Source organism: Oncorhynchus keta, chromosome 4, assembly GCF_023373465.1.
Source record: "Oncorhynchus keta strain PuntledgeMale-10-30-2019 chromosome 4, Oket_V2, whole genome shotgun sequence".
NCBI classification, from domain to species: domain Eukaryota; kingdom Metazoa; phylum Chordata; class Actinopteri; order Salmoniformes; family Salmonidae; genus Oncorhynchus; species Oncorhynchus keta.
Window position 1 is genome coordinate 81,593,166 of NC_068424.1, and position 25,943 is coordinate 81,619,108.

The window sequence follows — 25,943 nt, forward strand, 5'->3', positions numbered from 1 at the left end:
TAGTAAGTGATTAACTGTTATTCTGAAACTTAGTCAGTATGGGGTCAAATACACTGTAACAGTCAGATTGGTGCTAGTTTAGCAAATAAAGGGTTCAATATAGTAGTATGTTCAATCTGGAGCTCGCTATACATCTTTATATAGATTCATTTTCCTGTTGTTGGTCATCATCCCAGGCGGCAGGGTAGCCTAGTGGTTAGAGCGTTGGACTAGTAACCGGAAGGTTGCAAGTTCAAACCCCCGAGCTGACAAGGTACAAATCTGTCGTTCTGTCCCTGAATAGGCAGTTAACCCACTGTTCCAAGGACGTCATTGAAAATAAGAATTTATTCTTAACTGACTAAATAAAGGTAAAATAAAAAAATAAATAACCAAGCTATAAACACACGACATGTAGGTAGGTGCATATATAGTACACTACTTTCAACCAGAGCCCTATTCCCTATATAGTACACTACTTTCAACCAGAGCCCTATTCCCTATATAGTACACTACTTTCAACCAGAGCCCTATTCCCTATATAGTACACTACTTTCAACCAGAGCCCTATTCCCTATATAGTGCACTACTTTCAACCAGAGCCCTATTCCCTATATAGTGCACTACTTTCAACCAGAGCCCTATATTCCCTATATAGTACACTACTTTCAACCAGAGCCCTATTCCCTATATAGTGCACTACTTTCAACCAGAGCCCTATTCCCTATATAGTGCACTACTTTCAACCAGAGCCCTAATCCCTATATAGTACACTACTTTCAACCAGAGCCCTATTCCCTATATAGTGCACTACTTTCAACCAGAGCCCTATTCCCTATATAGTGCACTACTTTCAACCAGAGCCCTAATCCCTATGGCTTTGTGTTATTGTCTCTACTAAGCGTCTTCAATGACTCTCTCTGGATAGTACCAGATGATGATAAAACCCTTTATGCTGCTTTGTAATGTTCAACATGCAGGAGATATAAAGGACTAGAACAAAATCTGTTGTCTAGGAACAAGACCCTGAGCTGTTATCTATTGCACCAGCAATAATAAATGTTGACACATTTAACATTTGCTTAGATGCAAGTGCCCGAACAATTACGAAAAGTAAGCATTATTAATTTAATCGTTAATCTGTTACAAATTACAGTTGGCTTCACAGAATCTATCATGATTGGGCTTTAGTATCTTAGCAGCGACAAGCCTAATGAAATTATTCTCCTTCAGTGATCTGTTCTGGTAATCGAGACGGACAGATCTTACAACTTACACACTGTTGTTTGACGTTGGTATAGATTCGTTATTTGTAATTACCATCAGCCAGAATGCTGACAACAACTTAATACATTGATTCTGATGGCTACACTGCAGACTCTTTGATTCACAGACATGTACAGAGTGAGTTCAAAATGGAACCCTAATCCCTATATAGTGCACTACTTTCAACCAGAGCACTATTCCCTATATAGTGCACTACTTTCCACCAGAGCCCTAATCCCTATATAGTGCACTACATTCAACCAGAGCCCTATTCCCTATATAGTGCACTACTTTCAACCAGAGCCCTAATCCCTATATAGTGCACTACTTTCAACCAGAGCCCTATTCCCTATATAGTGCACTACTTTCCACCAGAGCCCTATTCCCTATATAGTGCACTACTTTCAACCAGAGCCCTATTCCCTATATAGTGCACTACTTTCAACCAGAGCCCTAATCCCTATATAGTGCACTACTTTCAACCAGAGCCCTATTCCCTATATAGTGCACTACTTTCAACCAGAGCCCTATTCCCTATATAGTGCACTACTTTCAACCAGAGCCCTATTCCCTATATAGTGCACTACTTTCAACCAGAGCCCTATTCCCTATATAGTGCACTACTTTCAACCAGAGCCCTATTCCCTATATAGTGCACTACTTTCAACCAGAGCCCTATTCCCTATATATAGTGCACTACTTTCAACCAGAGCCCTAATCCCTATATAGTGCACTACTTTCCACCAGAGCCCTATTCCCTATATAGTGCACTACTTTCAACCAGAGCCCTAATCCCTATATAGTGCACTACTTTCAACCAGAGCCCTATTCCCTATATAGTGCACTACTTTCAACCAGAGCCCTATTCCCTATATAGTGCACTACTTTCAACCAGAGCCCTATTCCCTATATATAGTGCACTACTTTCAACCAGAGCCCTAATCCCTATATAGTGCACTACTTTCCACCAGAGCCCTATTCCCTATATAGTGCACTACTTTCAACCAGAGCCCTAATCCCTATATAGTGCACTACTTTAGACCAGAGACCTATTCCCTATATGGTGCACTACTTTCCACCAGAGCCCTATTCCCTATATAGTGCACTACTTTCAACCAGAGCCCTATTCCCTATATAGTGCACTACTTTCAACCAGAGCCCTAATCCCTATATAGTGCACTACTTTTTAACCAAAACCCTGTGGGCCCTGGTCAAAAGCAGTGTACGATATAGTGAATCGGATGCCATTTCAGACACACCCCATTCATTCTACAAGAAGACAAACCTGAGGTAAGAAACCTGTCTACACAAGAAGAAAGATTTTTTTAAATGTGCATGAGATGCTTTGGTTGAGTTTGTTTAGTTGAAACAGATATTCTAGCATCAATTAAAAGGGCACTAATCTGAAATGTTGTTGTTTTTTTTTTTTAAAGAAGGCTAATTCTGACAAAAGCCTACTGAAATCTAACATGAGGACTTTAACTTAACAACAGGGCCTTGGTCAAAGAAAGCAGGTCAAGGTTTAGGACACAGTATGATTGAGTCTATATAGAGAGGAAAAATTACACTTCCTCTCACAAAGGAACAGGATTTCACAAAACATAGAACAGCCATCCAACGGAAACTAGCGGAAAAACCCATCCTTATCAAAATAACTAGCTGTTGATTCAGAAACCAGATGACAGTTGTACAGGAAGCTCTGTGACTCTCCGTCCGTGTACCAATTGGTACCCTATTCCCTATATGGTGCACTTAGCTCTGGTCAAAAGGTAGTGCACCATATAGCAAATAAGGTGCAATTTGGACCATTTCTTCCATGTTCCTTATTGGAGGGATTGAACAGGAAGTGGTCGTGCATAGATGAAACCCACTGTCCTAGACAGGGCTCTATTTAAACAGAGCCCAGTAGATAGAACAACTATCTCCATTAGTTGTTTACTCCGTCAGCCGGAGACAGCAGAGGACATTATCTAGTAAATAAATACTGGATCTTCTCGATCCCGTGGAAAATGTTTCGAAATAAATTTTACAGCTGTATTTTGGAAAACCCCAACCTGCCTGTCAAAACATCGGCCGACATGTCTCGACGTTATTAGCCACGAATTAGCTAACCTTGATCCAAGAAAGGACAACACAAATGTATTTCAATCGAATCCTAGAGTTTAAAAGGATATTTGTACTTTAGCTAAGCATTCAATGGCCATCCACCCCTAACAATGTGATGTAAATATAATGCAACCTCCAAAACCTCCAGGAATACATGCAAACAGCCCCAAAAAAACATATTTGAATGTCATTTCTTTTTGGCATTTAGGCTGTGTAAATCTGGTTACATTCCTACCATAGTGTAGTTGTGGGCCACGTTGAGCAGATCCATGCATCCCTGGGCGTCAGCAAAGGAGCGTATCCCCAGGCAGTTAGATGGATGGAGTTGTTTCATGAGGAAGTTACAGCAGACCTCAATGACTTGTGAGAGCTGCAGAAGGCAGGCTGCAGCCAATAAACTCTCTATAGTCTCCTCCTTCAATTCAAGGACACCTGCAACATTAACAAGATATGTTGTCACAGAGAACAATGGAAGAAGATATGAGCTCCCAAAACTTTATCCAGGCCTGGGGCACAGAGAAGAAAATTAGTAAAAACATCACCAGGCCTGGGGTACAGGGGAGAAAATTAGTAAAAACATCACCAGGCCTGGGGTACAGGGGAGAAAATAACTAAAAACATCACCAGGCCTGGGGCACAGGGGAGAAAATAATTAAAAACATCACCAGGCCTGGGGTACAGGGGAGAAAATTAGTAAAAACATCACCAGGCCTGGGGCACAGAGGAGAAAATTACTAAAAACATCACCAGGCCTGGGGCACAGAGGAGAAAATTACTAAAAACATCACCAGGCCTGGGGCACAGGGGAGAAAACTACTAAAAACATCACCAGGCCTGGGGTACAGGGGAGAAAATAACAAAAAACATCACCAGGCCTGGGGCAAAAGGGATAAAATAACTAAAAACATCACCAGGCCTGGGGTACAGGGGATAAAATAACTAAAAACATCACCAGGCCTGGGGCAAAAGGGATAAAATAACTAAAAACATCACCAGGCCTGGGGTACAGGGGATAAAATAACTAAAAACATCACCAGGCCTGGGGCACAGGGGAGAAAATTACTAAAAACATCACCAGGCCTGGGGCACAGGGGAGAAAACTACTAAAAACATCACCAGGCCTGGGGTACAGGGGAGAAAATAACAAAAAACATCACCAGGCCTGGGGCAAAAGGGATAAAATAACTAAAAACATCACCAGGCCTGGGGTACAGGGGATAAAATAACTAAAAACATCACCAGGCCTGGGGCACAGGGGAGAAAATTACTAAAAACATCACCAGGCCTGGGGCACATGGGATAAAATAACTAAAAACATCACCAGGCCTGGGGCACAGAGGAGAAAATGACTAAAAACATCACCAGGCCTGGGGCACAGGGGATAAAATAACTAAAAACATCACCAGGCCTGGGGCACAGGGGAGAAAATAACTAAAAACATCACCAGGCCTGGGGCACAGGGGATAAAATAACTAAAAACATCACCAGGCCTGGGGTACAGGGGATAAAATAACTAAAAACATCACCAGGCCTGGGGCACAGGGGAGAAAATTACTAAAAACATCACCAGGCTTGGGGCACAGGGGATAAAATAACTAAAAACATCACCAGGCCTGGGGCACAGGGGAGAAAATAACTAAAAACATCACCAGGCCTGGGGCACAGGGGATAAAATAACTAAAAACATCACCAGGCCTGGGGCACAGGGGAGAAAATAACTAAAAACATCACCAGGCCTGGGGCACAGGGGATAAAATAACTAAAAACATCACCAGGCCTGGGGCACAGGGGAGAAAATAACTAAAAACATCACCAGGCCTGGGGCACAGGGGAGAAAATAACTAAAAACATCACCAGGCCTGGGGCACAGGGGATAAAATAACTAAAAACATCACCAGGCCTGGGGCACAGGGGAGAAAATAACTAAAAACATCACCAGGCCTGGGGCACAGGGGATAAAATAACTAAAAACATCACCAGGCCTGGGGCACAGGGGAGAAAATAACTAAAAACATCACCAGGCCTGGGGCACAGGGGATAAAATAACTAAAAACATCACCAGGCCTGGGGCACAGGGGAGAAAATAACTAAAAACATCACCAGGCCTGGGGCACAGGGGAGAAAATAACTAAAAACATCACCAGGCCTGGGGCACAGGGGATAAAATAACTAAAAACATCACCAGGCCTGGGGCACAGGGGATAAAATAGCAGATTGACAGATGTGGGGATTTGATGCTGCCCTTTAACCACCAGCCGGCTCCATGGGTATTACTGGGTGGATACGTTCAAATGGCACCATTTTCCTCATTTAGAGTGTTGTTTTGACCAAGCCCTTTGGTCCGTGGTCCAAAGTAGTGCACTTCATAGGAAATAGGGTACCATTTGAGATACATAAATGAGTGTTGCGGAGTACTCACCAGTGTAGGCAAAGTGGACCAGAGATCTCAAGGCTTCTGGATCCACCCCCTCCATCTTGATCTCCTCCTGTTTGGCCTCTCTCACGTCGCTGGTGAACATGGCAGCAAAGTAGTCAGATACTGCACTGAGGACTAGTCTGTATGGGACAATAACAACAAGGTAGTGGTCAGATACTGCACTGAGGACCAGTCTGTATGGGACAATAACAACAAGGTAGTGGTCAGATACTGCACTGAGGACCAGTCTGTATGGGACAATAACAACAAGGTAGTAGTCAGATACTGCACTGAGGACTAGTCTGTATGGGACAATAACAACAAGGTAGTAGTCAGATACTGCACTGAGGACCAGTCTGTATGGGACAATAACAACAAGGTAGTAGTCAGATACTGCACTGAGGACCAGTCTGTATGGGACAATAACAACAAGGTAGTAGTCAGATACTGCACTGAGGACCAGTCTGCATGGGGCAATAACAACAAGGTAGTAGTCAGATACTGCACTGAGGACCAGTCTGTATGGGACAGTAACAACAAGGTAGTGGTGAGATACTGCACTGAGGACCAGTCTGTATGGGACAATAACAACAAGGTAGTAGTCAGATACTGCACTGAGGACCAGTCTGTATGGGACAATAACAACAAGGTAGTGGTCAGATACTGCACTGAGGACCAGTCTGTATGGGACAATAACAACAAGGTAGTGGTCAGATACTGCACTGAGGACCAGTCTGTAGTGGTGAGATACTGCACTGAGGACCAGTCTGTATGGGACAATAACAACAAGGTAGTAGTCAGATACTGCACTGAGGACCAGTCTGTATGGGACAATAACAACAAGGTAGTGGTCAGATACTGCACTGAGGACCAGTCTGTATGGGACAATAACAACAAGGTAGTGGTCAGATACTGCACTGAGGACCAGTCTGTATGGGACAATAACAACAAGGTAGTGGTCAGATACTGCACTGAGGACCAGTCTGTATGGGACAATAACAACAAGGTAGTAGTCAGATACTGCACTGAGGACTAGTCTGTATGGGACAATAACAACAAGGTAGTGGTCAGATACTGCACTGAGGACCAGTCTGTATAGGACAATAACAACAAGGTAGTGGTCAGATACTGCACTGAGGACTAGTCTGTATGGGACAATAACAACAGGGTAGTGGTCAGATACTGCACTGAGGACCAGTCTGTATGGGACAATAACAACAAGGTAGTGGTCAGATACTGCACTGAGGACCAGTCTGTATGGGACAATAACAACAAGGTAGTAGTCAGATACTGCACTGAGGACTAGTCTGTATGGGACAATAACAACAAGGTAGTGGTCAGATACTGCACTGAGGACCAGTCTGTATGGGACAATAACAACAAGGTAGTGGTCAGATACTGCACTGAGGACTAGTCTGTATGGGACAATAACAACAGGGTAGTGGTCAGATACTGCACTGAGGACCAGTCTGTATGGGACAATAACAACAAGGTAGTGGTCAGATACTGCACTGAGGACCAGTCTGTATGGGACAATAACAACAAGGTAGTAGTCAGATACTGCACTGAGGACCAGTCTGTATGGGACAATAACAACAAGGTAGTAGTCAGATACTGCACTGAGGACCAGTCTGTATGGGACAATAACAACAAGGTAGTAGTCAGATACTGCACTGAGGACCAGTCTGTATGGGACAATAACAACAAGGTAGTGATCAGATACTGCACTGAGGACCAGTCTGTATGGGACAATAACAACAAGGTAGTGGTCAGATACTGCACTGAGGACTAGTCTGTATGGGACAATAACAACAAGGTAGTGGTCAGATACTGCACTGAGGACTAGTCTGTATGGGACAATAACAACAAGGTAGTGGTCAGATACTGCACTGAGGACCAGTCTGTATGGGACAATAACAACAAGGTAGTGGTCAGATACTGCACTGAGGACCAGTCTGTATGGGACAATAACAACAAGGTAGTGGTCAGATACTGCACTGAGGACCAGTCTGTATGGGACAATAACAACAAGGTAGTGGTCAGATACTGCACTGAGGACCAGTCTGTATGGGACAATAACAACAAGGTAGTGGTCAGATACTGCACTGAGGACCAGTCTGTATGGGACAATAACAACAAGGTAGTAGTCAGATACTGCACTGAGGACCAGTCTGTATGGGACAATAACAACAAGGTAGTAGTCAGATACTGCACTGAGGACCAGTCTGTATGGGACAATAACAACAAGGTAGTAGTCAGATACTGCACTGAGGACCAGTCTGTATGGGACAATAACAACAAGGTAGTGGTCAGATACTGCACTGAGGACCAGTCTGTATGGGACAATAACAACAAGGTAGTAGTCAGATACTGCACTGAGGACTAGTCTGTATGGGACAATAACAACAAGGTAGTGGTCAGATACTGCACTGAGGACTAGTCTGTATGGGACAATAACAACAAGGTAGTGGTCAGATACTGCACTGAGGACCAGTCTGTATGGGACAATAACAACAAGGTAGTGGTCAGATACTGCACTGAGGACTAGTCTGTATGGGACAATAACAACAAGGTAGTGGTCAGATACTGCACTGAGGACCAGTCTGTATGGGACAATAACAACAAGGTAGTGGTCAGATACTGCACTGAGGACCAGTCTGTATGGGACAATAACAACAAGGTAGTGGTCAGATACTGAACTAAGGACCAGTCTGCACACAGCAACAACCAGCAAAGTAATCAGAGGGCCCGTCACAAATGGCATTCTATTCCATATTTAGTGCACTACTCTCTGGTCAAAAGTAGTGCACTACAGTATATAAGTGTAGAGTTAATAGGGTGCCATTTGGGACACACAGTCAGTGCAATGAGGATCAGTCTGCACACACAACGTAACCAACAGCTTTGTACTGATGTCTTCATATGCATTGATTATCTGTTACATGATGACATGCTGGGGGAGCTGAGGGGGAGGTGTGAGTGAGCTGAGAGGGAGCTGAGGGGGAGGTGTGAGGGAGCTGAGGGGGAGCTGAGAGGGAGCTGAGGGGAAGCTGTGGGGGAGCTGAGAGGGAGCTGAGAGGGAGCTGAGGGGGAGGTGTGAGTGAGCTGAGAGGGACCTGTGGGGGAGCTTAGAGGGAGCTGAGGGGGAGGTGTGAGGGAGCTGAGGGGGAGCTGAGGGGGAGGTGTGAGTGAGCTGAGAGGGACCTGTGGGGGAGCTTAGAGGGAGCTGAGGGGGAGGTGTGAGGGAGCTGAGGGGGAGCTGAGAGGGAGCTGAGGGGGTGTTGTGGGGGAGCTGAGAGGGAGCTGTGAGGGAACTGAGGGGGAGCTGTGGGGGAGCTGAGAGGGAGCTGAGGGGGAGGCTGTTCTGGTGTACAAAGGCCAGTTTGAGTAGCACGTTTTTCTCATTAATATATGGCCTGTATTTACTATCCAAATGCTGCTCCATGACAGACATTAATCCAGGTGGTATATCAGACAGACAGTATACCAGGTGGTATATCAGACAGACATTATACCAGGTGGTATATCAGACAGACAGTATACCAGGTGGTATATCAGGCAGACAGTATACCAGGTGGTATATCAGACAGACATTATACCAGGTGGTATATCAGACAGACATTAATCCAGGTGGTATATCAGACAGACAGTATACCAGGTGGTATATCAGACAGACATTATACCAGGTGGTATATCAGACAGACAGTATACCAGGTGGTATATCAGACAGACAGTATACCAGGTGGTATATCAGACAGACATTATACCAGGTGGTATATCAGACAGACAGTATACCAGGTGGTATATCAGACAGACAGTATACCAGGTGGTATATCAGACAGACAGTATACCAGGTGGTATATCAGACAGACAGTATACCAGGTGGTATATCAGACAGACAGACAGACAGACAGACAGACAGACAGACAGACAGACAGACAGTATACCAGGTGGTATATCAGACAGACAGTATACCAGGTGGTATATCAGACAGACAGTATACCAGGTGGCTGGCTGGCTGGGTGTTTCAGTGATGTTGGGACACACCTCAGTGATTTACAGGTAGATTGACTGACTGACTGGCTTGCTGGCTGGGTGTTTCAGTGATGTTGGGACACACCTCAATGATTTACAGGTAGATTGACTGACTAACTGGCTGGCTGTCTGGGTGTTTCAGTGATGTTGGGACACACCTCAGTGATTTACAGGTAGATTGACTGACTGGCTGGCTGGCTGGCTGGGTGTTTCAGTGATGTTGGGACACACCTCAGTGATTTACAGGTAGATTGACTGAAAAACTGGCTGGCTGGCTGGGTGTTTCAGTGATGTTGGGACACACCTCAGTGATTTACAGGTAGATTGACTGACTGGCTGGCTGGCTGGCTGGGTGTTTCAGTGATGTTGGGACACACCTCAGTGATTTACAGGTAGATTGACTGAAAAACTGGCTGGCTGGCTGGGTGTTTCAGTGATGTTGGGACACACCTCAGTGATTTACAGGTAGATTGACTGACTAGCAGGCTGGGTGTTTCAGTGATGTTGGGACACACCTCAGTGATTTACAGGTAGATTGACTGAAAAACTGGCTGGCTGGCTGGGTGTTTCAGTGATGTTGGGACACACCTCAGTGATTTACAGGTAGATTGACTGACTAACTGGCTGGCTGGCTGGGTGTTTCAGTGATGTTGGGACACACCTCAGTGATTTACAGGTAGATTGACTGACTAGCAGTAAGGGTGTTTCAGTGATGTTGGGACACAGCTCAAGGATTCTCTATCTGCCCCTAACAGCTTCCACTTGTGTTCTGCATAACGACATCCAATTTGTTGAACCAGCGCATGAAAAAAATAGAAATGAAAGTATCTCATCAACAACATTTACAATTACTACCAACAGATAAAAGACTCAAGAGTTCTAATCGTGTTTCTGTCTCCGTCTGGTTTGCTTCACAAGTCTGCTGATGTAAAAAAAAAACTGAAATGGGGAGTAATTATTAAAAGCTGCTAGCACAAGGAAATTAGTTTTCTTTGAGATGTGTTTAATATGAATACAGAGGATATTATGGTCTGTCCTCTACAGAACAACTTTTGTACATGCATGATATATTCAGGTTGTACTAACTGTCATGTAAATTATTTATATGTTATTTATGTTTTTCCGATTGCCCTGTTGTAGCCATGCCAACAGGTTTTATCAATGTCTATGGGTTGTTGTTTTTTTTGTGCTTTTTAAAAAAATCACACCCACTCAGTAAACAGTCATTTCTGGGTCCTCAAATTGCTATCTGACGCAGACCCTTCTGAAATAAGAGCACCCCTTGTTAATTAGATAGTACTAATTACTGTACAGTTTAGCAACGTCTTGTGTTGTCTGAGATGGTGGTCAGTGAAAGGACTCTTACATGTGGCTATCTTAATCATATTGGTTACCTATATTGTGTCCTACTTTTAACTAAAGCCCTATGGGCCGTGGTCAAAAGTAGTGCACTTTATGGGGAATAGGGTGTCACTTGGGACACAGACATATTGATCCTGAAGTGTTTCCAGGAGAGCTCTAACCCAGTGGGCAGGTGAAATGACATTTAAGAAGAGCAGCAGGCACTGACCTGTGAGCCGGGATCTTATGATCTCCTGCTATCAAGACAACATCACACAGCTGTTTGTGCTGAAGATAGGTCTCCATCTTGCGAAAGGTCTCTTCCGCATGGTTTGTAGCCTGGAAGAACTCATCCGAGCCGTTGGAGCTCATCCTAGAGGAGGAAGAGGAAGAGGAAGAGGAAGAGGAGGAGGAGGAGGAGGAGGAGGTGGAGGGGGAGGAGGAGGAGGAGGAGGAGGAGGAGGAGGAGGTGGAGGAGGAGGAGGAGGAGGAGGCGGAGGAGGTGGAGGAGGATGAGGGGGGGGGGAGGAGGAGGAGGAGGAGGAGGAGGAGGTGGAGGAGGAGGAGGAGGAGGAGGAGGAGGAGGAGGAGGAGGAGGAGGAGGAGGAGGAGGAGGAGGAGGGGGAGGGGGAGGAGGAGGAGGAGGTGGAGGAGGAGGAGGAGGAGGAGGAGGAGGAGGAGGAGGAGGAGGGGAAAAAGGGTATATGTAAATAATCATGGCTATAGCCCTACAGGGAAGAAGTTACATGACCATATAATGCTACTAATATCAATATTCTTGAGACCAGACATGGGACTGTGAATAGGACGTATTATTTGAAGTGGAATGCAATGTGTTCCAACCCCCCTTTCTAAGAGTATATCACAATCAAAGTAACACAGTCAGCATAGTGATATGACAAAACCCAACTTGCTGTGCGGCAGGCAAACATAATTTTACAGGCTAAACCGGCATCTTTCAGGAAGTTAATATGTCAGAGGTACAGTAAGTTAACATGTCAGAGGTACAGTAAGTTACTATGTCAGAGGTACAGTAAGTTAATATCTCAGAGGTACAGTAAGTTACTATCTCAGAGGTACAGTGAGTTACTATGTCAGAGGTACAGTAAGTTACTATGTCAGAGGTACAGTAAGTTAATATGTCAGAGGTACAGTAAGTTAATATCTCAGAGGTACAGTAAGTTACTATCTCAGAGGTACAGTAAGTTACTATGTCAGAGGTACAGTAAATTACTATGTCAGAGGTACAGTAAATTACTATGTCAGAGGTACAGTGAGTTACTATGTCAGAGGTACAGTGAGTTACTATGTCAGAGGTACAGTAAGTTAATATGTCAGAGGTACAGTAAGTTACTATGTCAGAGGTACAGTGAGTTACTATGTCAGAGGTACAGTAAGTTAATATGTCAGAGGTACAGTAAGTTAATATCTCAGAGGTACAGTAAGTTACTATCTCAGAGGTACAGTAAGTTACTATGTCAGAGGTACAGTAAGTTAACATGTCAGAGGTACAGTAAGTTACTATGTCAGAGGTACAGTAAGTTAATATCTCAGAGGTACAGTAAGTTACTATGTCAGAGGTACAGTAAGAGGTACAGTAAGTTACTATGTCAGAGGTACAGTAAGTTAATATGTCAGTAAGTTACTATGTCAGAGGTACAGTAAGTTACTATGTCAGAGGTACAGTAAGTTAATATGTCACAGGTACAGTAAGTTACTATGTCAGAGGTACAGTAAGTTACTATGTCAGAGGTACAGTAAGTTAATATCTCAGAGGTACAGTAAGTTACTATGTCAGAGGTACAGTAAATTAATATCTCAGAGGTACAGTAGGTACGAGGTAAGTACTACTTATAGGTAAGTACTGCAGAACTAAAGCAATGATACTCATTACTGCTAGGTACAATGAGTGCGTACCCAGCAGACCTAAAAGGTATTTTGTATCACAATCGAAGTAACAGTCATCATAGTGATACGATAAAACACAACTTGCTATGCGCCAGGCAAACATCATTTTATAGACTAAACCGCCATCTTTCTCCACCAGTCTGAGCCGAATTAAAAGTGTAACAACTAAACTGCGTACCTAAGTGGATAAAGAAACTGAGCGCTAACTCCAACGGGACAGGCTGTTTACAAATCTAGGCAACTCCCGCCTCGCCTTCCAAACAAAACATGTTTTTTTTATAGACATGGACTAAGCAAGTGAGCTGGCTTCCCGTTCACAGTATTGTGTTAAAGCTGTATTCTGAGCCCCGCTCCCCAAAGACCGGAAGATTACATGCTGTTTTACAGAGTTTAAATAATCCTTCAGACTTGTGGCAAATAATTCAGGCCAGTAACTTTGGTGTCCTTCACGGGGGGCAAATCCACTTGCTGACATTTAAGTTGTTTGTTACACTAAAATAATCAGTCACAACTGTCAGAGAGAATTAACCGATTCTAAAAGTTGTTTCTTTGAGGAGATTCATAGTTTTCAAAGTTTTTTTGGATCACACTGTTACATGGGAGAATGTACAGAAATGTCAACTTCTATGACGGGTATCTTATCAGTCTACACCAACATAGAAACAGAATCGACACATACAGGACAACTTGTGGCTTTCGACTTTTCAGAAAATATTTCATATATACGAGGCTGTGGACCACAGCCTATTGTAGAAACCTTTATTGGGGAGCTTTATGATGAATTCATCTGTAATTTATTAACCTGTCTGACTCAAGGAGTCTTGCGCTCATACCAAATAGACCCCTATTCCCTTTATAGTGAACTACTTTTGACCAGGGCCCATAGGGGATCATTTGGGACATACCCTTGCTTGGCAACACGAAACTAGACTGAATAAGGACTGGGTCTGTAAAACTGAGATGAATCACCTCTGTACGGGCTCAAAGGAACGCTGTAAGGTTTTTGAGGTACAGTAAGTTAACATGTCAGAGAGACAGTAAGTTACTATCTCAGAGGTACAGTAAGTTACTATGTCAGAGGTACAGTAAGTTACTATGTCAGAGGTACAGTAAGTTACTATGTCAGAGGTACAGTAAGTTACTCTGTCAGAGGTACCATAAGTTACTATGTCAGAGGTACAGTAAGTTACTCTGTCAGAGGTACAGTAAGTTACTATGTCAGAGGTATAGTAAGTTAACATGTCAGAGGTACAGTAAGTTAATATCTCAGAGGTACAGTAAGTTACTATGTCAGAGGTACAGTAAGTTACTATGTCAGAGGTACAGTAAGTTACTCTGTCAGAGGTACAGTAAGTTAATATGTCAAAGGTACAGTAAGAGGTACAGTAAGTTAATATGTCAGAGGTACAGTAAGTTACTATGTCAGAGGTACAGTAAGTTACTATGTCAGAGGTACAGTAAGTTACTCTGTCAGAGGTACAGTAAGTTACTATGTCACAGGAACAGTAAGTTACTATGTCAGAGGTACAGTAAGTTAATATGTCAGAGGTACAGTAAGTTACTATGTCAGAGGTACAGTAAGTTACTCTGTCAGAGGAACAGTAAGTTACTATGTCAGAGGTACAGTAAGTTACTATGTCAGAGGTACAGTAAGTTACTATGTCAGAGAGACAGTAAGTTACTATCTCAGAGGTACAGTAAGTTACTATGTCAGAGGTACAGTAAGTACGAGGTAAGTACTGCAGAACTAAAGCAGCGATACTCGTTACTCCTCGTAACCCTTGAAGGAAGTGTCAAGATGTTGTTTGAAGCATTGTAGTGATTAGCACGGGTCGTGAATAACTGATTTTAAGACATTCATCGTAGTTGAACATCATAAGAACGTCAAGCACCTAGAACTGCAAGCAAAATCTCAGTTTCCTTCCAGAATATGTTCATCCCTAATGTGGATATATGCACAGTGCACAATCTAGGGAATAGAGTGCCAATTGGGGTTTAGCCATTGCATTGCTTTTCTACAGTTCTCTGTTTACTAGCTGTAGGGTCACAGATACAGCAACTTCCTCCTCCCACACCCTCCACACTGAACACTGTGGAGCCTGATTTATTAAGCAGAAATAACTACTGATCTGATCGATTACAACACAGCAATACTGCCTTAATCTGATAGATTACAACACAGCAATACTGCCTTAATCTGATCGATTACAACACAGCAATACTTCCTTAATATAATAGTTTACAACACAGAAATTAATTGTGCCTTAATCTGATCGATTACAACACAGCAATACAGCCTTAATCTGATCGATTACAACACAGAAATACTGCCTTAATCTGATCGATTATAACACAGCAATACTGTCTTAATCTGATTGATTACAACACAGCAATTTCTCTAATATGATATATTCAACAAAATAGCTACCAGTATGCCAATCTGTAACAGCAGCACCATTAAACTGTTTTCGGGACCTATATCACACCATTATCTGAAAAAGTAAATTCAAAATGAGTCTGAAAAAGGGTACTTTCAAATATCAACTATATTAGAACTCGTTCTTTAGGGTGTCAGGTAGCCTGGCGGTTAGAGCGTAGGGCCAGTAACCAGAAGGTTGCTGCATTGAAGGGGTTTGGGTTAAATGCGGAAGACATACATTCAGTTGAACAACTGACTAGGTATCTCCCCCTTTCTCCTTTCTTCTATTGAATATCGAGTAGGCCTACGCTATATTTTAGAATATCTTATGTAATAATAATCTATAATATAATCCATTAAGCAGACACTTTTATCCAAAGCAATTTACAGTCATGCATGTGTACATTTTGAAACGGGCCGTCCTGACGGTCGCAACGTTTCAAGCACCAACAGCCAACAGAGGACCTGATTGGATATTTGCACGTCTCCTACTCATTCCAAAGCAATATTTAAAGGTCATGGTTTATAAATCCTATTATAACTATAAGTGTGATCAGGATTACAGCAGCTAGCCCACTTCCCCCCCATCTCTCTCTCTGCATTAGGTTGGTAAAGAAACTACTCAGACAAAGACCCACATGGCATTCCAAGTCGTCCACATAGAGTAACCTAGTCCATTAGATAATGTTATGTCTCTGCTTCCTTTATGGTAAATCTGCCATGCTAGCATTCAAATGTGTTGAGCAGAGAGAGTCATGTTCATTCATTCATTCATTCATTCATTCAATGATATCACTTCATCCCAGCAGTCAAACAAGAGACTACCAAGCCTGAGCTGCAGATAATTCTGTCCCCCACCACCCTCACCATACTGACAGTCAGATTTCTAATGGTTTATGTCTGCTGTTTCATTTGTTGTTACAGATATCCTTTAATATGAGTATATCTGTGTAAAGGCTAGCCAGCTTCTTTAGCAGTATGGCATATTTATGTCTGTATCTACCAGAGGTATCTGGTTGAGAGAACATCCCAAAGGTCTCTTTGTGTTTGAGAGCACATGGAGGAAAATTTCTACGGCAATTAATGGAGAATGGTTATTGCCCCCAATATATCTCTCCCTCCCCTCCCCTCTATTACGACCCCCCTGTGTGAGTCCAAAATGGCACCCTATTCCCTGGTCAATAGTAGTGCACTATATATGGAATAGGGTGCTATTTGGGACAACACCATGTGTTGTAAGTTATATCAGTAAAGTAGTGTTGTAACTGTGTTTTCTTGTCAGCTTAATGTCTACCAAGCCTTGATAGATAATGAAGGCTATAGCCGATGAGATATTGATTCATTTTTTTTTTTTCAATATTGAATAATATGTCAGGGGAGGAGGAAATCTTGAGTTGGTTTAAATGGAAAGGTATCAATCTGACGATTTTTCCCTTTTTTTTTTACACTTTAGCAATTCAGCAGTCACTTATCCAGAGAGACTTATACAGGAGCAATTAGGGTTAAGAGTCTTGCACAAGGGCACATCAACACATTTTAGTCAAAAACTAGAGAACTTTCGGTTACTGGCCAACACTCTTAATCGCTAGGTTACCTGCCGCCCTTTAGAATTAGTGGTTTCATTTGCTGACTCAATGGTTCATATTTACAGCAGTTGTGTGAGTGTTCCAAGCCTTTGCTGATATGTCATATGTGTATAAAATATGCTAGATGTGCTGCTGAAAACATATTCAATGTAGAAATATAGTATTTGCAGTGGTAAGGAAAACTACATTCAATTCCTTATACATATATGACCTATATGATTACTCTGCCGAGGCCTGGGGGACTTCAGGAGGGTGGAAATGTACATTTAAGTGGAAAATGTGCATGTGTTAGCAAACCACTTCCCCTAGTTTGCTGATGGTGGTTTTAAGGAACATCAAGATCCACACAATGTTTGCAATAATAATAACGCTCATACAGGCTTGGTCAATAGCAACACTTTTAAAGAATAGAAACAAAACAACATTTGAATTGTAAAAGTGGTTGTTTGATTTCTTTGTATGTTGAAGTTTTTGTAAGAAATTCCTTTGTTATTAGGCTATACATCCTACTACTGCTCGCGTATTCCACAAGCATTATGGGATCTTTACATCAGACTGGGTGTCAACCACCAACTGAGAGCCTATAAGCCATCATGAAAAACAACTGAGTTACTGCCGTTGACAGGGAGAAGGATTTGGTATTTCTCTTCCAAGACGTTTGAGGGGGAATTGAGATATCATTTACTCATGGTTAAAGCTGCTGACTCAAACTTCTGTTAGTGTTTTGTAAGAAGAGGTCAGGGTTTCTATTTATTTATTATTTCAGAGAAAGCAGGTTGAAACGTAGCTTGTTTGGCAGCAAAGAGAGGTCGTTTGGATGTCATTGATGAGCATATAGGAGCTCTCCGATGGTGCAGTGATATATATTGGTTGGGGGTGGGTTTATATATATATTTTACCTTTTGTGGATCTGAGGACCCATGCCAAATCTTTTCAGTCTCCTGAGGGGGAATAGGTTTCGTCGTGCCCTCTTCACGATTGTCTTGGTTTGCTTGGACCATGTTAGTTTGTTGGTGACGTGGACACCAAGGCACTTGAAGCTCTCAACCTGCTCCACTAGCACTTCATGGCTACAGACGTGAGTGCTATGGGTCGGTAGTCATTTAGGCAGGTTAGCGTAGTGTTCTTGGGCACAGGCACTATGGTGGTCTGCTTAAAACATGTTGGTATTACAGACTCGGACCGGGAGAGGTTGAAAATATCAATGAAGACACTTGCCAGTTGGTCAGCGCATCTGGCCCTGCGTTCCTGTGAATGTTGACCTGTTTAAAGGTCTAACTCACATCGGCTGCAGACAGAGTGATCACACAGTTTTCCAGAACAGCTGGTGCTCTCATGCATGTTTCAGTGTTATTTGACTCGAAGCGAGCATAGAAGTAGTTTAGATTGTCTGGTAAGCTCGTCTCACTGGGCAGCTCTCGGCTGTGCCTCACTTTGTAATCTGTAATGGTTTGCAAGCCCTGCCACCTGTGACGAGCTTCAGAGCCGGTGTAGTATGATTCGATCTTAGTCCTCTATCTTAGTCCTGTCCTTTGCCTGTTCATCGGAGGGCATAGCAAGATTTCTTAAATCGTTTTTTAGAGTCCCGCTCCTTGAAAGCGGCAGCTCTAGCCTTTAGCTCAGTGCGGATGCTGCCTGTAATCCATGGCTTCTGGTTGGGACATGTACGCACGGTCACTGTACGGATTTATGTTTCCCTGCATTAAAGCCCCCGGCTACTAGGAGCGCCCCCTCTGGGTGAGTGTTTTTTTGTTTGCTTATTGCGGAATACAGCTCATTCAATGCTGTCTTAGTGCCAGCCTCTGACTGTGGCAGTATGTAAACAGCTACGAAGAATACAGATGAAAACTCTCTCGGTAGGTAATGTGGTCTACAGCTTATCATGAGTTACTCTACCTCAGGCGAGCTATAGCTCAAGACTTCCTTAGATATCGTGCACCAGCTGTTATTTACAAAAATACATAGCCCGCCGCCCCTTGCTTTACCAGATGCCGCTGTTCTGTATGTTGATATTGTCGTCATTCAGCCACAACTCCCTGAAGCATAAGATGTTACAGTTTGTAATGTCCCATTGGTAGTTTAATCATCCGGGGTAACTCGTCGATTTTATTCTCCAAGGATTTGCACGTTTCCTAGCAGAATGGTGTAACGGCAGATTTCCTCCTCTTCATCTGAAGAGGAGGTGTAGCAGGGATCGGACCAAAACGCAGCGTGGTTAGTGTCAATATCGTTTATTATAAAACATAAACTGAACACTAAGAACTACAAAACAATAAATGTGAACATGAACGAAAACCAAACCGAAACATGGAAACAAACACTCACCAACCAACAGTGAAACCCAGGCTACCTAAGTATGATTCTCAATCAGAGACAACCAGGCTACCTAAGTATGATTCTCAATCAGAGACAACTAACGACACCTGCCTCTGATTGAGAACCATACTAGGCCGAAACAGAAACCTAAACATAGAAACACAAAACATACACTACCCACTCCAACTCACGCCCTGACCATACTGAATAAAGACAAAACAAAGGAAAATAAAGGTCGGAACGTGACAAATGGAAGGAAGTGGGGGATTATTCGATCGCCTACGAATTCTCAGAAGGCAGCCTGCCCTTCGGCCCCTCTTTCTCCACCTCCTCTTCACTCAGATCACGGGGATCGGGGCCTGTTCCAGAGGAAGCAGTATGTCCTTCACATCGGGCTCGTCAGAGTCGTGAAAGGTAAAAAATAGTCTGCTAGTCTATAGTGAGTAATCGCAGTCCTGATGTCTAGAAGTTATTTTCGGTCATAAGAGACGGTAGCGGCAACATTATGTACAAAATAAGTTTAAAAAATGAGTTACAAACAACGCAAATAAACGAAAAAAACATAATCGGCTGGGGGCATGTAAAATGTCTGCCTTCTTCTCCAGCGCCATCTCATAGCCCCTCTATTGTTATTTACTGCTGCTCTTGAATTATTTGTTATTCTTATCTCTAACTTTTCAAGTTATTTTCTTTAAACTGCGTTTTTGTTTAAGGGCTTGTAAGTAAGAGTTTCACTGTGACAAATAAAATAACATTTCGTAATAATGGTAACATTCTATTTATATTGGTAACACTATTAATATTGGTAACATTCTATTAATATTGGTAACATTCTATTAAAATATTGGTAACATTATATTAATAGTGGTAACATTCTATTCATTTTGGTAACATTATATTAATATTGGTAACATTATATTAATATTGGTAACATTCTATTCATTTTGGTAACATTATATTAATATTGGTAGCAATATTAATATTGGTAACATTCTATTAATTTAGGTAACACTCACTTGATATTGGTGTCACTATTAATAATGGTAACATACTATTAATATTTGTAAAATTCTATTAATATTGGTAACACTATACCAATATTGGTAACATTCTATCAAACCTCAGATTTCCCACTTCCTGTTTGGATTTTGTCTCAGGTTTCTGCCTGCCATATGAGTTCTGTTATACTCACAGACATCATTTAAACAGTTTTAGAAACTTCATAGTGTTTTCTATCCACAACTAATAATAATATGCATATATTAGCATCTGGGACTGAATAGGAGGCAGTTCACTCTGAGCACGCAATTCATCCAAAAGTGAAAATGCTGCCCCCTATCCCAAACAAGTTCATATTGGTAACATTCTACTAATACTGGTAACAGTCTAGTAATGTTGGAAACACTCTATTAATATTGGTAACATTCTATTAATATTGGTAAAACTCTATTGGTATTGTTAACTCTCTATTCATTTTGGTAACATTATATTAATATTGGTAGCACTATTAATATTGGTAACATTCTATTAATGTTGGCAACACTATTGATATTGGTGTCACTATTAATAATGGTAACATTCTATTAATACTTGTACAATTATATTAATATTGGTAACACTTTACTAATATTGGTAACATTATTTTAATATTGGTAACATTCTATAAATATTGGTAACACTATTTATATTGGTAACATTCTATTAATATTGGTAACATTCTATAAATATTGGTAACACCATTCATATTATTAACATTATATTAATTAATATTGGTTACATTCTATTAATATTGGTAACATTCTATTAATATGGGGCGGCAGCGTAGCCTAGTGGTTAGAGCGTTGGACTACTAACCGGAAGGTTGCGAATTCAAACCCCCGAGCTAACAAGGTACAAATCTGTCGTTCTGCCCCTGAACAGGCAGTTAACCCACTGTTCCCAGGCCGTCATTGAAAATAAGAATTTGTTCTTAACGGACTTGCCTGGTTAAACAAAGGTAAAATTAAAATAAAATAAAAAAAAATTAAAAATATTGGTAACATTCTATTAATATTGGTAATATTCTATACACATTGGTAACACCATTAATATTATTAAGATTCTATTAATATTGGTAACATTCTATTAATATTGGTTACATTCTATTGATATTGGTAACATTCTATTGATATTGATAACACTATTAATATTGGTAATATTCTATTAATATTGGTAACATTCTATTAATATTGGTAACATTCTACTAATACTGGTTACATTCTATAGATATTGGTAACACTATTAATATTGGTAACATTCTATTAAATTTGCTGACTGCAGATTGCTGACTGCAGGAATGTCTGAGAATGTTGCCAAAGAATTGAATGTTAATTTCTCTATCATAAGCCACCTTAAACGTTGTTTTAGAGAATTTGGCAGTACATCCAACCAACCTCACAACCGCAGACCACGTGTATGGCATCATGTGAGCAAGTGGTTTGCTGATGTCAACCTTGTGAACAGAGTGCCCCATGGTGGCGGTGGGGTTATGGTATGGGCAGGCATAAGCTACGGACAAAAACACTATTGTATTTCATTGATGGCAATTAGAATGCACAGAGATACCATGAAGAGATCCTGAGAACCATTGTCATGCCATTCATCCGCCGCCATCACCTCATGTTTCAGTATGATAATGCAAGGAGCTGTACACAATTCCTGGAAGATGAAAATGTCAAAGTTCTTCCATGGCCTGCGTACCCACCAGACATTGAGTATGTTTGGGATGCTCTGGATCGACGTGTATGTCACTGTGTGCCAGTTCCCGTCAATATCCAGCAACTTGGCACAGCCATTGAAGAGGAGTGGGACAACATTCCACAGGCCACAATCAACAGCCTGATCAACTCTATGCAAAGGAGATGTGTCATGCTGCATGAGGCAAATGGTGGTCACACCAGATACTGACAGTTTTTTACAGGTATATGTGTCCAACAGAAGCATATCTGTATTCCCAGTCAAGTGAAATCAGTAGATTAGATCCTAATGCATTTATATCAATTGACAGATTTCCTTATTTGAACTGTAACTCAGTAAAATGTTTGAAATTGTTGCATGTTGGGGGGGTGGGGCGGTAGTGTACAGATTATTTTATGGGACAATACATGAAACAATTTGGTACATTTGATAAGTGAGATGAACATTAAATACATTATTTGTTGATCTAAACATTTTAATTCACAGAATTTAAGGTTGTGTCATTAGATTTGTGAAGGGGTGCGGTCCCCAGTGGTTCTCGGTAAAGAAATGGGGTCCCCAGTGGTTCTCGGTAAAGAAATGGTGTCCCCAGACCTTCTCGGTAAAGAGATGGTGTCTCCAGAACTTCTCAGTAAAGAAATGGGGTCCCAATTTGTAAGTCGCTCTGGATAAGAGCGTCTGCTAAATGACTTAAATGTAAATGTAATGTAAATGGGGTCCCCAGAAGTTCTCAGTAAAGAAATGGGGTCCCCAGAAGTTCTTGGTAAAGAAATGGGGTCCCCAGAACTTCTCAGTAAAGAAATGGGGTCCCCAGAAGTTCTTGGTAAAGAAATTGGGTCCCCAGAAGTCCTTGGTAAAGACATGGGGTCCCCAGAAGTTCTCAGTAAAGAAATGGGGTCCCCAGAAGTTCTCAGTAAAGAAATGGGGTCCCCAGAAGTTCTCAGTAAAGAAATGGGGTCCCCAGAAGTTCTTGGTAAAGAAATGGGGTCCCCAGAAGTCCTTGGTAAAGAAATGGGGTCCCCAGAAGTTCTTGGTAAAGAGATGGGGTCCCCAGAAGTTCTTGGTAAAGAAATGGGGTCCCCAGAAGTTCTCAGTAAAGACATGGGGTCCCCAGAAGTCCTTGGTAAAGAAATGGGGTCCCCAGAAGTTCTTGGTAAAGAAATGGGGTCCCCAGAAGTTCTCAGTAAAGACATGGGGTCCCCAGAAGTTCTCAGTAAAGAAATGGGGTCCCCAGAACTTCTCAGTAAAGAAATGGGGTCCCCAGAACTTCTCAGTAAAGAAATGGGGTCCCCAGAACTTCTCAGTAAAGAAATGGGGTCCCCAGAAGTTCTTGGTAAAGAAATGGGGTCCCCAGAACTTCTCAGTAAAGAAATGGGGTCCCCAGAAGTTCTTGGTAAAGAAATGGGGTCCCCAGAAGTCCTTGGTAAAGACATGGGGTCCCCAGAAGTTCTCAGTAAAGAAATGGGGTCCCCAGAAGTTCTCAGTAAAGAAATGGGGTCCCCAGAAGTTCTCAGTAAAGAAATTGGGTCCCCAGAAGTACTTGGTAAATAAATGGGGTCCCCAGAAGTTATTGGTAAAGAGATGGGGTCCCCAGAAGTTCTTGGTAAAGAAATGGGGTCCCCAGAAGTTCTCAGTAAAGACATGGGGTCCCCAGAAGTCATTGGTAAAGAAATGGGGTCCCCAGAAGTCCTTGGTAAAGACATGGGGTCCCCAGAAGTTCTCAGTAAAGAAATGGGGTCCCCAGAAGTTCTCAGTAAAGAAATGGGGTCCCCAGAAGTTCTCAGTAAAGAAATTGGGTCCCCAGAAGTACTTGGTAAATAAATGGGGTCCCCAGAAGTTATTGGTAAAGAAATGGGGTCCCCAGAAGTTATTGGTAAAGAAATTGGGTCCCCAGAAGTTATTGGTAAAGAAATGGGGTCCCCAGAAGTTATTGGTAAAGAAATGGGGTCCCCAGAAGTTCTTGGTAAAGAGATGGGGTCCCCAGAAGTTCTTGGTAAAGAAATGGGGTCCCCAGAAGTTCTCAGTAAAGACATGGGGTCCCCAGAAGTCATTGGTAAAGAAATGGGGTCCCCAGAAGTTCTCAGTAAAGACATGGGGTCCCCAGAAGTCCTTGGTAAAGAAATGGGGTCCCCAGAACTTCTCAGTAAAGAAATGGGGTCCCCAGAACTTCTCAGTAAATAAATGGGGTCCCCAGAAGTTCTTGGTAAAGACATGGGGTCCCCAGAAGTTCTCAGTAAAGAAATGGGGTCCCCAGAAGTTCTTGGTAAAGACATGGGGTCCCCGCTGAATAAGTTTGAGTTTTGGTATCAGTGTCTGTGAAGGGCTTATCACCTGAGTTTGCCATAGGGGAGATAAAGGGAGACAGATCTTCATCTCTGATTGGCTTTTAGTGCTCACCTTTCAACATCAACACTTGTTTACTGTCCTGCAACAACACAATCAGAACAAGATATCACCCCAGAAATCCCCTGGAAAATATACTGTCTATAAGATTTTTTTTATTTTTTATTTTATTTTACCTTTATTTAACTAGGCAGGCAAGTTGAGAACAAGTTCTCATTTACAATTGCGACCTGGCCAAGATAAAGCAAAGCAGTTCGACAGATACAACGACACAGAGTTACACATGGAGTAAAACAAACATACAGTCAATAATACAGTATAAACAAGTCTATATACAATGTGAGCAAATGAGGTGAGAAGGGAGGTAAAGGCAAAAAAAAGCCCATGGTGGCAAAGTAAATACAATATAGATGTACACAACAACAGAAGATCACACAGCCCAAATTCCCAAGGATGTATTTGAACATAATCCTTTTAGAGGTTGCTTTCCAATAAAATAATATGCCAGAGATGAACTAGAAAATGAACAGCAAAACAGGTAAACATCGTATGTGTCACATTCGTTGATGGGAAGAATTAGACCAAGGTGCAGCGTGGTGAGCGTATATCTTACTTTATTTGATGAACACCAAAAAACACCAAAATATGAACGAATGTACCGCTCTGCAGGCTACACAGAAACAATACAAAATCAAGATCCCACAAACTAAGGTGGGAAAAAAGGCTGCCTAAGTATGATCCCCAATCAGAGACAACGATAGACAGCTGCCTCTGATTGGGAACTGCCAACAAAGAAATTGTCAAACTAGAATGCCCACCCAAATCACACCCTGACCAACCAAATAGAGAAATAAAAAGACACTCTAAGGTCAGGGCGTGACAGTATGTCAGCGGGAGTTTAATATCAGAATCTGAGATATGTTTCTGGAGAACAATTGAAAGTCTTCTCTTTCATAAGAACATGTCATATTATTTTAATGTGTTATTTTTTGATATTTGGTGTTTTACGTTGTACACTGAGGATATTTATGCAGAATTCTGCCACCGTAGTCTCAATTTGGTGTTTGTCCCATTATGAATTGTGAGCGGACTCCAGACCTCACAACCATAAACGGCAATGGGTTCTATAACTGGTTCAAGTTTTTGTAGAGAGATCCTAATTGGATTGTCAAATTATATGTTCCTTTTGAAGGCATAGAAGGCCCTTCTTGCCTTGTCTCTCACGTCGTTCACAGCCTTGTGGAAGTTACCTGTGGCACTGATGTTTAGGTCGAAGTAGGTATCATTTTTTTGTGTGCTCTAGGGCAACGGTGTCTAGATGGAATTTGTATTTGTGGTCCTGGATCTTTTTCGGAACACCATTATTTTTGTCTTACTGAGATTTACTGTCAGCGCCCAGGTCTGACAGAATCTGTGCAGAAGATCTAGGTGCTGCTGTAGGCCCTCCTTGGTTGGTCTGTTTAATAGGGCCTGTCTGTTTTCCTGTGCCTGT

At 42.1% G+C, this 25,943-nt stretch overlaps 1 protein-coding gene across 5 annotated transcripts in view; it reads right to left on the reverse strand.

Annotated features, from left to right (window-relative positions):
* The window catches only part of LOC118384078 (kelch-like protein 4), a 56,397-nt gene that overhangs the window by 18,821 nt on the left and 11,633 nt on the right, over nucleotides 1-25,943 (reverse strand). For all 5 annotated transcript variants that reach the window (XM_052517516.1, XM_052517507.1, XM_052517501.1 and 2 more), the window contains exons 2-4: nucleotides 11,373-11,516; nucleotides 5,771-5,907; nucleotides 3,587-3,783 (exon numbers count right to left, since the gene is read on the reverse strand). In XM_052517516.1, the coding sequence (XP_052373476.1) occupies nucleotides 3,587-3,783; nucleotides 5,771-5,907; nucleotides 11,373-11,516 (478 nt within the window). The remainder of the gene's footprint in view (nucleotides 1-3,586; nucleotides 3,784-5,770; nucleotides 5,908-11,372; nucleotides 11,517-25,943) is intronic.